This window comes from Myodes glareolus, chromosome 9, assembly GCF_982192425.1.
Source record: "Myodes glareolus chromosome 9, mMyoGla1.1, whole genome shotgun sequence".
In the NCBI taxonomy this organism is placed as follows: Eukaryota; Metazoa; Chordata; class Mammalia; order Rodentia; family Cricetidae; genus Myodes; species Myodes glareolus.
Window position 1 is genome coordinate 104,049,717 of NC_142034.1, and position 14,777 is coordinate 104,064,493.

General features: G+C 46.1%; 1 protein-coding gene and 1 long non-coding RNA gene across 2 annotated transcripts in view; one reads left to right on the forward strand and one right to left on the reverse strand.

The window, feature by feature from the left end:
• Window positions 1-14,777, forward strand: part of Snx29 (sorting nexin 29) — a 417,720-nt gene that overhangs the window by 14,673 nt on the left and 388,270 nt on the right. The window contains exons 2-3 of the mRNA XM_087910838.1: window positions 1,550-1,611; window positions 3,842-3,894. Coding sequence (XP_087766964.1) covers window positions 1,550-1,611; window positions 3,842-3,894 — 115 coding nt within the window. The remainder of the gene's footprint in view (window positions 1-1,549; window positions 1,612-3,841; window positions 3,895-14,777) is intronic.
• On the reverse strand, window positions 354-8,178 carry LOC148121058 (uncharacterized). Its single transcript, XR_015738936.1, has 3 exons — window positions 7,201-8,178; window positions 3,731-3,852; window positions 354-2,999 (listed from the first exon to the last, which is right to left on the reverse strand). It is a non-coding gene; the product is annotated as an uncharacterized LOC148121058 (long non-coding RNA).

A 14,777-nucleotide genomic window follows, 5' to 3' on the forward strand; every position in this document is an offset into this window, starting at 1 on the left:
TAAAGCTCATTAGTAAAAATTGTGTGTCTTGTTCTAGTGGGAATCATTTGGGAATTCATTTGACTGCAAGTAACAAACCGACCAAGCACCTATGGTGGTTTGAACAGATGTGTTTTTTAATTGGTGAGAATTATTTATGATATTGGCTTAGCATCTCACTGCCAGGCACACAAAGGTACCAGGAGGTTCCTTTGTGGATCTCCCGGCTTTCCCTTTGGGCATGTATGTAGTTTAATGGGGCGAAGGACTGCTTTGGCTCAGAGTAGTGAAGTGTCTCAGGCATGAGGATGGAGGAAGGAGCGACACCTTTCACACCTTTTCACAGGGCATAGCATACCCAAGTACACTCTTGCTTCTCATTGGCCAACCTGTTAATGTTTGTTTATTTTTAAGACACGGTTTCAGATAATCTAGGCTGACCCCAGACTCCTTTTGTAGGTGAGGATGACCTTGAATTCCCGGTCATCCTGCTTCCACTTTCTAATAACTGGGGTTACAGGTGTGTCCACTATTTCTGATTCATGAGGTGCTGAACCCAGGGCCCCACACATGCTAGGCTAGCATTCTGTCAACTGGGTCACACCCCCAGACATCATTGACCAACTCTGTAAGGTCAGCAATAGCTGAGAAAGTTAGCAACTAGGTTTTCCAGCCTGTCTAGCTGATAGCAGGGAAAAGGTAGTAAGACCATCCAAGGACAGGGCCTCCATTCCAGGCAACTTACATCCTACTTCATGGTAGGGGCAGCCCACGCTCCAGGACACATTTGACAATGTAGGAAGCCAACTCTGTGTGTGTGTGTGTGTGTGTGTGTGTGTGTGTGTGTGATGGGGAAAGCATTGCTAGCTTTCAGACCTCTTTAAGAGGTGGGTCTTAGTTAAGGCGTGGCTTCACTGGGACCCAGGTAAAAAGGTGTGCACCTTTTCCCAGCAGGACATTGCTGTGATTGGATTTCTTGTTTCCTGTTTCATGAGTTTTCCCCCTTATAATAAATAAAATATAATTGTTTTATTCTTAGCTAGCCTGATTATTTCTACAGTTGGCATGGCTATTTCTACATGTGTGTGCGTGTGTGTATGTGTGTGTATCCACTGAGTAGAGGTCAGGGACATTGCTACATTCGCTGAAGTATCCGTAGTATCACAGCTGAGAAACTGGTACCTTCAATCTGTGGAAACTGAGTTTCACTGTTTTCCTGTGCTGTACCTCATTGTGGTAGTATAGACTCTTAGTGCCCAGTTTGTCGGCTTATTTTGTTAAAGACGAATAGAGGACTGGTCTTGTTTGTGGACAGCCATGTATTATCATGTCAAATGTCAGAAAGTCTTTTTTTTTTTCTTCTTTTGAGACAGAGTCTCTGTAGTTCTGGCTATCCTGGAATTTGCTTATGTAGACCAGGCTGGTCTTAAACTCACGGAGATCCTCCTGCCTTTACCTCCTGAGTGCTGGGATTAAAAGCATGTGTCACTGTGCTCGGCATTGAGTGCCAGAAAGCCTTAATCAGAATCTAGTTATCAAACAGAAGTAATTAAACCCCATTTCATTTCAGGGTCACAGAACGATGACAAAAGGCAATTCCTGCTGGAGCGACTGCTGGACGCAGTGAAGCAGGTAAGAATGCACACAGCAGCCTTTTGTGTGAATGTCCGAAGGTAACGTAGAAGTCATTTCTTCCCTTTTATGTGCACAGCTTTATTTTGTGTCTGGGAATGGTTTTGGGTTTGTTTTGAGACTAGGTATTAGCAGGTCACCCAGGATGGCCTTGAACTCACGACTAGCCCAGAGTGGCCTTGAACTCACTAAGTAGCCTATGAACTTTCACCTTAGCCTCCCAACTGCTGGGATTACGCACCACCACGTCCAGCTGTTTCAGAGAATGGCTGAACAAAGAGTTTTCCTGGGGCATGACAGATCAGGAAAGGCAGTAAGAGTAGGGATAGAGGAAGTTATTGGTTTGGAGTTTCAAAGTCTGTCCTATAGCAATGACTGTCTTCATTTCAGAATTTGATTTCCCAGCAGATTTGTTTTAGGGCAGCTCTTCAAAGGTGCTGGCTTGCAGTTACGTCTCCCAAAGTACAAACGCCCTGAGCCTCTGTTGCCAGCAACTGTGCCGACTTCCTGATACGCTGGTATGGCTGTCGATGCTGGCTTGCCTGACATTGTAATGCTAGCTGTCATCACATGTCCACTTTGTGCTAAGTGCCTTACAGTGAATTCTTCAGCACTGACCGAGGAGTTCCTGTGACTGTTTCCACTCTATAGACCATGGCACTGAGTGAAACTGAGAGATCAGCAGCTCACTCGAGCCATCAGTTAGTAAGGAGACTGAAGAGTCGCCTCTTGGAAGGGACTGTTGACTGTTATTGGCATGGGATTATAAGGAGGGAAAGACTTTATAGAGTTTGTGGGTTAAATGTTGAAGTGGGACCAGAGAATCCAATGTTTGTTTGGAAGTTGAGGGAGCCTAGCGTGGTGAAGAGGTTGAGGGAATTCCACATTCTTTTCAGCTGCGAGATTTGTCTGCTTTTTCTGAGTGTGTCCCTGTGCTGGTCAGACTTTTGTTAACATGATACAAGCTAGAGTTACCTGGGAAGGAGAGAATCTCAGTTGAGAAAATGTCTTCATCAGGTGGACTGTAGACAAGTCTGTAGTGGGTTTTCTTGATTAATGCTCATAGGGGCAGATACCAGCCCTGAGCAGGAGGTCCTGGGTGCTGTTAGAAACTAGGCTGAGCAAGCCAGGCAGAGTGAGCAGAGTAAGCCAGTGAGCCGGGTGTTTCATGGCTTCTGCTTCAGTTCCTACCTCAGTTTTCTGCACTGATTTCCCTTGATGACGACTGCAATGTGGACATGTCTGATGAAATAAACCCTTTCTTGCTCAGGTTGATTTTGGTCATGGTGTTTATAAACCTAAGGTCGTCTCTTCTCCCCTGGAGTCTGGCCCTTCCTCTGCACGGGATGCTGGATGAATCACACTTGTTAGCACAGGTAGAGTTTGGTCTGCAGTTAATCCAGAACACAAAGACAGCAAGACAAGGAATGAGTTGGGTGCTGTACATGTAGCACCTAAAGAAACAGGTTGGGGCTTCTGGTCAGAACTTCTAGGTTATTCTGAGGAGTTGAACTGTGACATTTATCTTGAAAAACAAAATGTATTTATCTATCATTTACCTACAAATTCTGATAACAGTATCCTTTTTTGATTAATCTTAAGTCTCCATAGGACGCAAGTTTGCTACCCATAAACTTCTTTAACATGGAATAGTGAGCTGGGAGTGTGTACACGTATGTAATCCCAAGATTGCTGTGAATTTGGTCACAGAATTGGCTGTGAATTGGTTGCAGAGTGAGACTGTCTCAAAACAAAGCAGATCAAACCAACAGTAACAGAGCTGGGTGGACAGTGGTGAAGGTGAGGTGACCGTGTGGACTGGGTTTCACGGCTAAAGTGGTTAGGGTAGCGTTGTAGCTCTGATTTTAAACAGGTAGCTTTCCCATCTACTCAGCCTGGCAGAGCTGCTCAGCACAACAAGGTGGCTGTCACTTGACACAGTCTAACCCTTTGAGGGCTCTGTCAAGAAGAGCCATCATCTCAGGCATGGAGGTTCTCAGCGCCAGAGAGCTCCCTGGTAACTGCAGGGCCTGCGCTCCTGTCTGCCTAGTTTACCCACTTCCTGGAGTCAAGAGGGAGACTAGGCTTCCTGTAAGAGGCCAGAGTGTTGTCTTCTTACCTTTGAGGCGCCAGGGCCTCTGTCCCCACTGTATCTGAAGGCCTTGTGGGCTGTTCTGTGATGTCTCTGTCTCAGCCTAGCAGCTGACCTCAGCATTCTCTTTCTCTGCAGTGCCAGATCCGCTTCGGAGGGAGAAAGGAGATTGCTTCAGACTCTGACAGCAGGTGAGTCCTCATTGCCTTCCTCTCTCTCTCTCTCTCTCTCTCTCTCTCTCTCTCTCTCTTTGACAGGATTTCTCTGTAGCTTTGGAGCCTGTCCTGGAACTAGCTTTTGTAGACCAGGCTGGCCTCGAACTTGAACTCACAGAGATCCACCTGCCTCTGCCTTCCGAGTGTTAGGATTAAAGACATATGCCACCATCACCTGGCTCAAATTTTTTTTTGGTTTATGTATTATAGTATGTGTGCATGCATGTGCTCATATGCCACAATGCATGTGTGGAGGTCAGCAACTTTTGGGTGTTGGTTCTCTTCTTCCTTCTTGGAATCTGGGGTCAAACTCAGGTTGGACAGGCTTTGGTGGCAAATGCTTTTACCTGCTGAACCATCTCACCTGAACCCCTAGTACTGTTCATGGGCCTTAGCTCTGCCAGTAGTGGGTTTACAGACATGTGCACTATGCTCAGAAAACAGGTAATTTTCAAAACCACTTTACTGTTCATTAAAAGGTGCCAAGAATGGAGGCTGCCGGATCTGCCTCTGTGACCATTTGGTTCTACAGTGCGTGTGTAGCCACTGCCTATCAACATGCTTCTAAGTTCCTCTCTTCTCCTCTAGGAGTCTGCTCTATTTGCTACATAAAGTTATTCCTGTAATGATTTACAGTTGTGAAAACTCAGAAGCCTAAGTATTTAGTGTTAGGAAATAGGTGATTGCTGGGTGGTGAGGGTGCATGCCTTTAAACCCAGCACAAGGGGACAGAGGCAGGTGGATCTCTGAGTTCAAGTCCAGTTTAGGCAGTTTAGCCCCTGTCACAAAGAGAGAGATATATAGAGAGGAGAAAAGATGCAAAAAGACCTGGATATATAGATATCTTGGCGTTAGAGCATTTACCTACCGTATATGAAACTCTGTACAATCCCAGCAACACAAACATAGCAAAGAAGCAAAAAATGATATTACATAGGATTTCCTTTAAGCAGGAAATGTACGTGTATGTAGCAATTTAAAAGTTATGTATGTAGGGCCCATGAGATGCCCTGCCACCATACCTGATGACCCATCCTCAGGAACCACATGGTCCTGCATGCTGTCCTCTGTCACACATCTGCCATGGCATGTGTGTACATATAGATACACAGACACTTACATGCACATAAGTAAAACGTAATATCAGCGTTATGGATTAAAGTCTGATAAGGGGTCTACTCTCTGTCATAGGGGTTCTCATTTTGGAATTTAGGGTCTACCTGCATCAGAAGTGCCTGGAAAGCTTGTAAATTCATGATGATGATGTCAGTCCTAACCTGGGTCTACAGCGTCCAAGTGCTGTGAGCAGACAAGTGTGTTAGCTTGGAGAGCTCTTGCTTGGCCGGATCTGTGCCTCCTCTCGCCTCAGTCTCCCAGTGCTGGGATCACAGGAGTGCACACCATACCCAACTGAGAATTTGCATTTTCAGTAAATTTCACCCTCAAAAGAATAATAGGAAATTTGAGTGTGGTAGTCCCTGCCTATAATTCCAACATGTGGGAAGTTGAGGCAGGAGGATTATCAATTTAAGGTTATTTTGTCTAGATAGCAATTACGTTGAGACCCTGTCTCAAAACACAAATAAGAGTAAAAAGAATAGCTATAAACTGTCAAGTCTTATGAATGCAGATCTGCTGTCCAGGAGTTGTTTCTGTCCCTGGACTGGGATGCAGAGTTAATTAAGAAGTACTCACCCTAGCCTGACCAGCATGACTTTGTGTAGTGTGTGTGTACAATGTCTGTGCATGTGTGTGTTTCTGTGCAGTGTGTGTGTGTGCATGTGCATGTATGTGCAGTACAAACACATGTGTGCAGTGTGTGTCTGTGTAATGTGTGTGTGTATATGTGTGCGTATGTGTGCAGTGTGCATGTGCGTGTTTCTGTGCATATAGTGTGTATTGTATGCACACACTCAGGTCTGTGTGCAGTGTGTGTGTAGTGTGTGTGTATGTATTCATTTTCCTTCATCATTGTGCTATTCATTTTCCGAGAGGTATCTGTCCTAGGTAGTGTGATTTATACTTGGTCTTAATAATAAAAACCCTGAGTCAGATATTAGGGGATGAAAGCTGAAATAGCAGAGAAGCAGAGCAACCAGCTCCTAGTTCTTATCCCATGAAATCATCAGAATGAGTGGGGTATCCTGTCTCTAGGAATCCTCAGACTGAATGCTTTCTCTGCAAAACTTCAGACTGGATCCTGAACTGTCTCCTCCTGCCGTATATTCTCTCTGCCCAGCCATATCATTTCCCTTCTCCACCGCTTGACTCTGTTTCTCTTTTAGACTGATTCAATCTCATGTAACCCAGGGTGGCCTCGAACTCACAAAGATCTGTCTGCCTCTGTCTCCCGAGTGTTGGGATTAAAGGTGACTACTGCCTGGTCTCTATGACTAACTAGTGTGGCTAGCTCCACACTTTGATCTTCAGGCAAGCTTTCTTTGTTAAAGCACAAACAAAATATCACCACATAATGTTCCTACATAACAGCTGCACCTTTTCTTAGGTAAGATCTTAATGTTTGTGCTGGCAGGACGTCTCTGGCTGTGGCACCTTATGACCTGAATTTGATCCCAGATACCCAGAGGTGAAAGAAGATAACAAACTCTCTCTATTGTCCTCTGACTTCAACATGCTTGCTATGAATTGTATGTCCACCTACACACACACAAAGTAAACATTTTTTTTTAAAAAACGCTGTTAAATAGTAGATTTTAAAAAGTTAGTTCCTGGGCTGGAGAGATGGCTCAGCAGGTTAGAGCATTTACTGTTTTTGCAGAGGACCCAACTTTGATTCCCAACATCTATGTCAGGTTACTCACAACTGCCTATAACTTCAGTACCTCTCCTGATGTCCTCTCCTGGCCTCTGTGGGTACCACACATAAAGGTATGTACACACAGACATACACATACACTTAAAAAAAGAAGAAGAAGAAAAAGTTGATTCCGGCTGCTGTGGCTGTTGGCTGTGGCTAAGTATTGACAGTACTAGTCATCAATGACTATTGCTTGGTGCTGTGTTGACATTGCATCTTTAGGACAGCTTAAACTAGTAACATTGTGCCTTTTCTAGAGGGGCTAATGATGGTGCTCAGATAGTGTGTTTGTCAGCATTTTGGTTCCTGTGATAGGCTTTTCAAGAGAAAGAGGAAATACGGTGATTCATGGCTTTGGAGGTAATAGTCCCCAGTCACTGTATCTGGTGCGTGATGGTGCAAGCTGCTCGTCCTGCATCTGGGAAGCAGAAAGGGCTCCTGAGAAGGGACAATGCCCCAGTTACCTTTATTATCCAACTAGGTCCTGTTGCCTAAGGTTTCTTGAGTTCTGGCATCATTGCAAGCTTGCCTGGCTGCAGGAGCCCTCTTCACCGTCCATTCTTGTGGGAAGCTTCCCCTCCAGAGGGAATGTTGGCTGCCATGGTGAGCGACAGCAGTCGTGCAGCTGCTTGCTGGTCTCCGTTTGGCCTGCCTGCTGTTGTGAGCTCTACTTCACACAGTCCCGTGGTAGCTGTTTGGATGACTAGCCAGATCCTCAGCATGCCTGTCTGGCACTGAGCATTCTCTTTCTCTGGCGCTCCTTCCTAAGCTCTCTCTAGTTCCAGACACGCCAGCTTCCTCAGCCTTCCCTCAGAACATTGACTTTGTCCTCTCCCTCTTGCCCACCACCCCCTTCTGGCAGCTGCCAAGGTCTACAGCTAATGAAAGGATCTGATCTGAGGCTTCAGAGCAGCAGGAGGTCACACATGGACTCAGCCACCCGTCTGCCATCTGGGACCTGGCGAGGGGAATGCTGCTGCTCAGCACTCTCCTTTCAGTTTGCTCTGGGACTCCAGCCCGTGGGACTGTGCATGACCAGGATGGGTCTTCCCTCTAGACTACTTTTCCTGGAAACACCTTCACAGGCACACCTAGAGGTGCTTCCACGGTGATTCTAAATCTAGTCACGTTGACACTGAGGATTGGTCACTCACCAGGAGTGCTGTAGCCAGGCTGTTGTAAGCTCTGGGATCCCTGGACTGACTTCCCGAGTAAGTAGGCACTCAGAGTCCAGTTAGGAGTAGGTCTTCTTTTTCCACTTGGGCTCTCACCTGGCTTACCTCAGCCTTAGCATTTAATGGGCCTTGTTCACTGTGAGGAGTACCTGCCATGAAGGAATGCTCATTTCACTCTACATCTGGGAAACCCTTCCACTTTGGGAATTATAGGCTGGGTTGGCCCACTTGTCATTCACTTGCCTCTGCTTTCTGAGTGCCAGATTAAAGGTGTGTGCCACCACTACCTGGCTGCATTTTCCCATTTTAAATGCCTCTGTATTCGTCATGTGACTTTTTTCTTTAGTGTGTCACATGCTTCCCACCAGCCTCTTTAGTCAAAGGTGTTAACTGGATGCCATATTCTTATTGGCCTGGGAAAAACTTTTGGGTTTGGTTAATTGGCTCTGACACTTCTCCCACATAGGTTTTTAATTTTTATTTTTTACTTTATATTGGTGATAGAACCAACACTTACTATACAGGTATTCTACTACAGTGGTAAGCCACCAGCCCTGTATCTTTTTGTTTATTAACCAGATTAGAAAAAGATATTTTGTACATATGATACTGGGAATGTAATCCAAGACCTTACATGTGTTATGTAGGTGTTGTACATCCTCAGCCCAGGGTAGCCTGGTCTCACTGTGTGACCCAGGCTAATCTTGAACAGAACAGGTGGCCTCTTAACCTCCTTCTGTGCTAGCAAAACAAGCATGCACTAGCATACTCGGCTATGAGTTGATTCCTTCCTGGAAAAAGAGTATTTTTAGCAGATGTAGAACTCTTGGATATTTAAGAAATCTGAGCACATTTTCATATCTAAATTTAAATAAACATTTGTCTTGGGTGTAAATGATGGTTGCTGAGAAGGAGCACAGTGGACAGCATGCAAGCCTCATTCTCCCTGACACTTCATGTTTATTTGGTGACGATGAGAGGCAACTAGCGTGCACCCTGGTCTCTGGAGTCTACATACCTTCAGACCTACCATGGGTACTACCATGGGCACTACCATGGGCACTACCATGGACACAAGTTGCTGACAACTGGGTGTGTAATTTTGGGCTGCATTTGCCTCTCCAAGCCTCTCTTGTGACAGACACACCAGGGGATGATGATCAGCTCACTTCCGTGGACCAGGGCCATGCTTATCTCTAGTGGCATTTGCTGGGCACACTTAGGAAGAACATAATGGATTCAACATTTTTGCTGTGTAGAATGGCTCACCTCGAACTCACAGAGATCCATTTGCCTCTGCCTCCTGAGTGCTGGGATTAAAGGTGTGTGCCACCAATCTCAGCCTACATTTTTGCTTTATGCCAGGGCACACCAGCATTTTGGGGTAGTTAATTAAAAGTCAGAGGACTCTGGTTATCCTGCTGCTGAGGGGGTGTTGGAGAACTGTTCTGTGTTTGAGACGCCATTTGAGAAGATGGTTGCCTTCAGAACATTGCGTTGAGTTTGGACATGTAAATTGTGGTAACAATCACAGTGACCTATAATTAGATGGTATAGAGGTGACTGTAGCATTAGTGGGCAAATGGGTGCGTGGAGGGGCTACAGGTTGTGCCTGAGCAGAGGTAACATTCAATATGAAGGTACAAGGAAAGGGTAAAGTGGATGGACGTATGGACTTGTGTGTTGTACGTACCTCTCTGCTGTCCTGGAAAAGTGTACTGGTGGACTTTTGGTCAGTTTAACACAAGGTAGGGTTATCTGGGAAGACGGAACCTCAGTTGAGAGATGCCTCCATCAGAGGCAAGTCTGTGGGATATTTCCCTGATTGATGACTAATGGAGGAGGGCCAGCCCCTGTGGTCAGTGCCATCCCTGGGCAGGTGGTGCTGGGTTATGCTGACCGAGGTTTCTGACCCGCCTGGTCCCTCAGCCATTCAGTCCCAAAGAAATTATAAACTGGTTGGCCTATTTGCTCAGGCTTCTTATTAACTAATTCTTACATCTTAAATTGGCCCATTATTCTGGTCTATGTTAGCTACGTGAATTGGTACCTTTTTCAGTGAGGCATTCTCATCTTTCTCGAGGGCTAGGTGACAACTGCAGGTTGGCTCTTTCCTCTTCCCAGAATTCTCCTGTTCTGGTTGTCCTGCCTCTACTTCCTACCTGGTTGTCCCGCCTATACTTCCTGCATAACTACTGGCCAATCAGTGTTTTATTAAAATACAAGTGGCAGGATAAAAAACCATTGTCCCACAGCAGGGTTACATAAAGAAGCAAGCTGAGCAAGCCATGGGGCATGTCAGTAAGCATCAATGAGGGTATTTGAGTGATGTTTTGGAAATCTAAATCAGTGTAGTGGAAATTTCATAAAATATATGAAAGCAATCTTAATGAAGTATTCTAATAATGGGGGATATGGAGTCCCAACTGGCCATCTCTTGTCACCAAATGAGTCTCAAATATAGTTACTGCATTGCGTTCAGTTGAGTTGTTGGCCAAGAGAGTCCCTTGGAAATCCCCAGACGACCAAGGCTGTTGCTAAGACAGTGAGTTCTCCACAAACTGACAGTGGGGCCCCATTGCCGAGGCCAGCACCCACAAAGCTATTCCACATGGAGAAGCGGGGCTGATGCCTGCATGGAGGCTTCACTCTTGTGTCTAGTCTCTTCGGTATGGGAAGAGAAACAGAAACACCAGCTCAGTCACAAAACTCTGTACCTCCAGTTTGTCCTGCCTACATGATATGCTAGGACAATGGTGGCACTTGTACAGGCACTTGCTACCATGCCTCATGATCCAGGTGTGATCCTTGGGACCCACATGGTGGAAGGGGAGAACCAAATCCGACAAGTTGTCCCCTGACTTCTGCATGTGTGCTGTGGCATGTGTGGGTATGTATGTACACAAAGTAATTAAACTGCAATAAAATAAATTTTGATGTCTTTTTTTGCAGTATTTTATTTGTTTTATAAGCATTTTTGCATATTTATTTTCTGTATGGACATATGTGTGGGGGTTAGCAGACAATTACTCAGGTTATCAAGCTTGGGTGCAGGTCCTTTTCCCACTGAGCCTCTGCTGGCCCGAAGCATGCTGTTCTCTATCTGTATGTTTTATGTTTGCTTGTTTTAATTTAACATTTTAAAGAAAAGCTTAAAAAACATTATTTTCAAGCTGAGCAGGATAGCTCATATCCATAATCTGAGCAGTCAAGAGGCTGGAGAGGAGGTTGCTGAGACTTGAAGCTGGCCTTCGTTACATAGTGAGTTTGAAGTCAGCCTGGGCGACCTAGAAAGAGCTTGTTCCCCCCTCCCCCCCTTTTATGACTGTTCTAGAGTTCTTATGTAGACCAAGCTGCCCTTAAACTCAGAGAAATCTGTCAGCCTCTACCTCCTGAGCACTGGGATTAAAGGTGTGTGCTGCTACAACTGGTATAAGAGCCTTAAAAAATAAAACAGGGGCTGGAGAGATGGCTTAGTGGTTAAGAGTACTTGTTCTTGCAGAGGATCTGGATTCAGTTTCTGGCACCCACATGGTGCTTCACAACCGTCTAAGTCCAATTCCAGGCCATCTGACACTCCTCTGCTGACAAATGTGGGCACCAGGCACCAGCATGGTGCAGTCATACATGCTGACAAAACTTCTGTACACATAAAAATAAGAGATCTAAAAAATTAAAACAAAATGCTCAAGCTCCCTACATGTTTTAGTTATTCCCCCTCATTTCTGCCTTCAAACAAAGCTTGTTCAATCTTTATGACTGAGTAGTGGTATTCTGGCCTTTTTCAGTGCCTCAGAGAATAAGTGAATACAGGAAAATGTGAAGGCACAAGCCCAGCTAGTCATTGTTTCGCTGGGTGGTTTTACTCAGAGCTGGAGCGCAGGTGCCCGGCCGGCACGGTGAGGTGTGGACTTAGTCTCAGCTATTGTCTCAGCCCCTGCTGTCTTCACTGGTCCGCCTGCTCACCTGCTCAGCTGCCCCTGTGCATGTTTTCAGGGCTGAACAGCTGCTCTGCCATTTGTTTAGCTGCTTCCTTTAGTGCTAAGTGTTTAGGACTAAATAATACCATTTTTATCATTCAGTCTTTATCTCATATAGATTGTAGTCTTGTGTGTGTGTTTGCTAATGAAGTTCGTGGGCAAAGGGTGTGAACCTTTCACAGACTTAATTCATACATGTAGGACATAGCCCTTTTCAAATGGTCATCATGTCCTGCCCTGGTTTGAGCAAGGGTAGCAGACTGACTTCATCTTACCTCTATGCTAGCCATTGATCGATTTTAGGGGTGCTATTGACTCTGTCCCAGTTAACATTGGAGCTTTACAAACAGGGTCAATCTTGTTCAGTTTTGAGGTTGCATTTGGTTTTCTCAAAAAGGTCTCTGTGTGGGGCTGAGATGTCGGTCAATGGTAGAGTTTCTGCTTAGCATGCTTGAGGTCCTAGGTTTGATACTTAGAACCATCACCACCACCTCCTCCTCCAACACCTCCATTGCCACCACTCCATCACCACCTCCCCCACCTCCACCCCAGAAGCTAGGAATGGTGGCTAGTGTTTGTAACTTCTGCACTTGGGAGTTGAGGCAGGAAAAATGCCATGAGTTTGAAGCTAGCCAAGTGAGTTCCAATCCAACACAGATAACAGAATGAGTCTTTGTCTCAAGAAAAAACAAATTCTCTCCCACCAGCCCTCAAGGGCTGGGGATGAAGCCTAGAAATGGGGTGCTGCCTCCATTATTCCACCATCAGACTTTTCCGGAATATCTGCAGTGTGCTGCTTCTGCTGCTGTTGTTGTTTGCTAATTTGACACATGCCAGGGTCATTTGGAAAGAGGAAACCTCACCTGAGAAATAGCCTCCCTCAGCTTGGCCTGTAGGCAGGTCTATGGGACATTTTATTGAGTAATAATCAGTGTGGGTGTACCAAGCCCACTGTGTGTGCCACCTCTGGGCAGGCGTATCTGGGTTCTCTAAGAAAGCAGGCTGAGAAAACCAGTAAGCAGCATTCCTCCTTTGCCTCCGCTTCCTTTTGTGATGAACTGCAATTGTAAGCTGAAGTGAACTCCTCCCCAGGTTGTACAGAAATGGAAATGTAAGCAAGGACACTGCATGGAAGCCTTTATTTTATTTATTTAATTTTTATTTTTATATTTTTTGAGACAGGTTTTTCTGTGTAGTCCTGGCTGTCCTGGAACTGTCTTTACAGACCAGGCTGGCCTTGAACTCGGATCTGCCTGCCTCTGCCTCCCAAGTGCCAGATTTAAAGGCCTGTGCCACCATGCCCAAGTTTATTTCTTTGAGACAGAGTCTCATGTAGCCCATGCTGGTTTCAGCTGGATATGTAGTTGAAGCTGACCTTGAGTTTCTGATCCTCCTGCTGTGTGCCAAGGCATGAACCACCTTTCCTGGCTTTGTGTGGTGAACTGAGCTCAGCTTTGTGCCTATCAAATAGTACTCCATTTAGCTGTTCATCCTGTGAACAGCTGTCTGCCTACAAACCTGGGTGATGTTACTGAATGATGCTTTTTTAAAAAAAACTAAGAGCCTGTTATTAAGAGCCTCGCTCATTAATACATCCCAACTCATTAACTTGGAATGTAAGTTGGATGTGATACAATGCCATTGAGGCAGTCAGCCTTTCACAGTGAAGTTAAAGAACATTTCGCAGAGGGAATTCTGGGAAATACAGATTCAGCTAAGAAAATGTATGGATGAAAGCAGGTGCTTCTTTGGTCTTGTAGGAATTAGCACCATATAAGCAAGGGCAGGAAACAGTGGAAACCTTCCCTGACATGGTCATGCTGGGAGCCTCTCTGTGTGCCCACGTCCCAAAGGATAAACTCTTGTGTGTGCCCACACCCCTAAAGGGTAGACTCCTGTGTGTGCCCACGCCCTCTAAAGGGTAGACTCCTGTGTGTGCCCATGTCCTCTAAGGGGTGGACTCCTGTGTGTGCCCACACCCCTAAAGGGTAGACTCCTGTGTGTGCCCACACCCCTAAAGGGTAGGCTCCTGTGTGTGCCCACGCCCTCTAAAGGGTAGACTCCTGTTTGTGCCCATGTCCTCTAAAGGGTGGACTCCTGTGTGTGCCCACACCCCTAAAGGGTAGACTCCTGTGTGTGCCCACACCCCCTAAAGGGTATGCTCCCGTGTGTGCCCACACCCCTAAAGGGTAGGCTCCTGTGTGTGTCCACGTCCCCTAAAGGGTGGACTCCTATGTGTGCCCACGTCCCCTAAAGGGTAAGCTCCTGTGTGTGCAGGTGTCCCTTCCCTGACTCCCTGGTCCTAGGGACTTGAGAGCTATGAGAGCTCTCCTGAGATGCGTCTCTCACTGAACTGTGCAGCCCCAAGCCTGTGCTCTCCATCCCAAGGGGAAGAACCATTTGGATCACATTGTCTGCAGTGTTGGGGCAGCGCTCAGTCAGCAGGAGAGACATGGAACTCCAATACCAACTACTAAGAGTGCCTTAGACAGGAACACAGGGTAAAGGCACCAGGAAGACAGTTGAATACGATATCATGAGTAGACACACGCCTAGGTCATATAGAGAGGTTCACAGGGACCTGGAGGATGTTGACATGGACTGGCCTCTGGCTTGGCGTTGTGAGAAGTCATTACAGGAGTAGCACTCACCTGGGTGTTTCTGCTGTTAGCATAGTTGTGACCTGTGTGTGTTTGGGAGGTTGGGCTGCTAATGCAACCGGACCCTCCAAACACAGGCTTGCTGCTTGCCTGCTTTTCATTCCCCTGAGGGGCCTGGCCTGATTTTATCTGGAGTTGGCCAGGCAGTTACTGACCTGTGCTTTGGAGCCAAGCAAACTGCCAGGGATTGTTAAATGGATGGTTGAGTTTGCAGAGATTCCTTTTA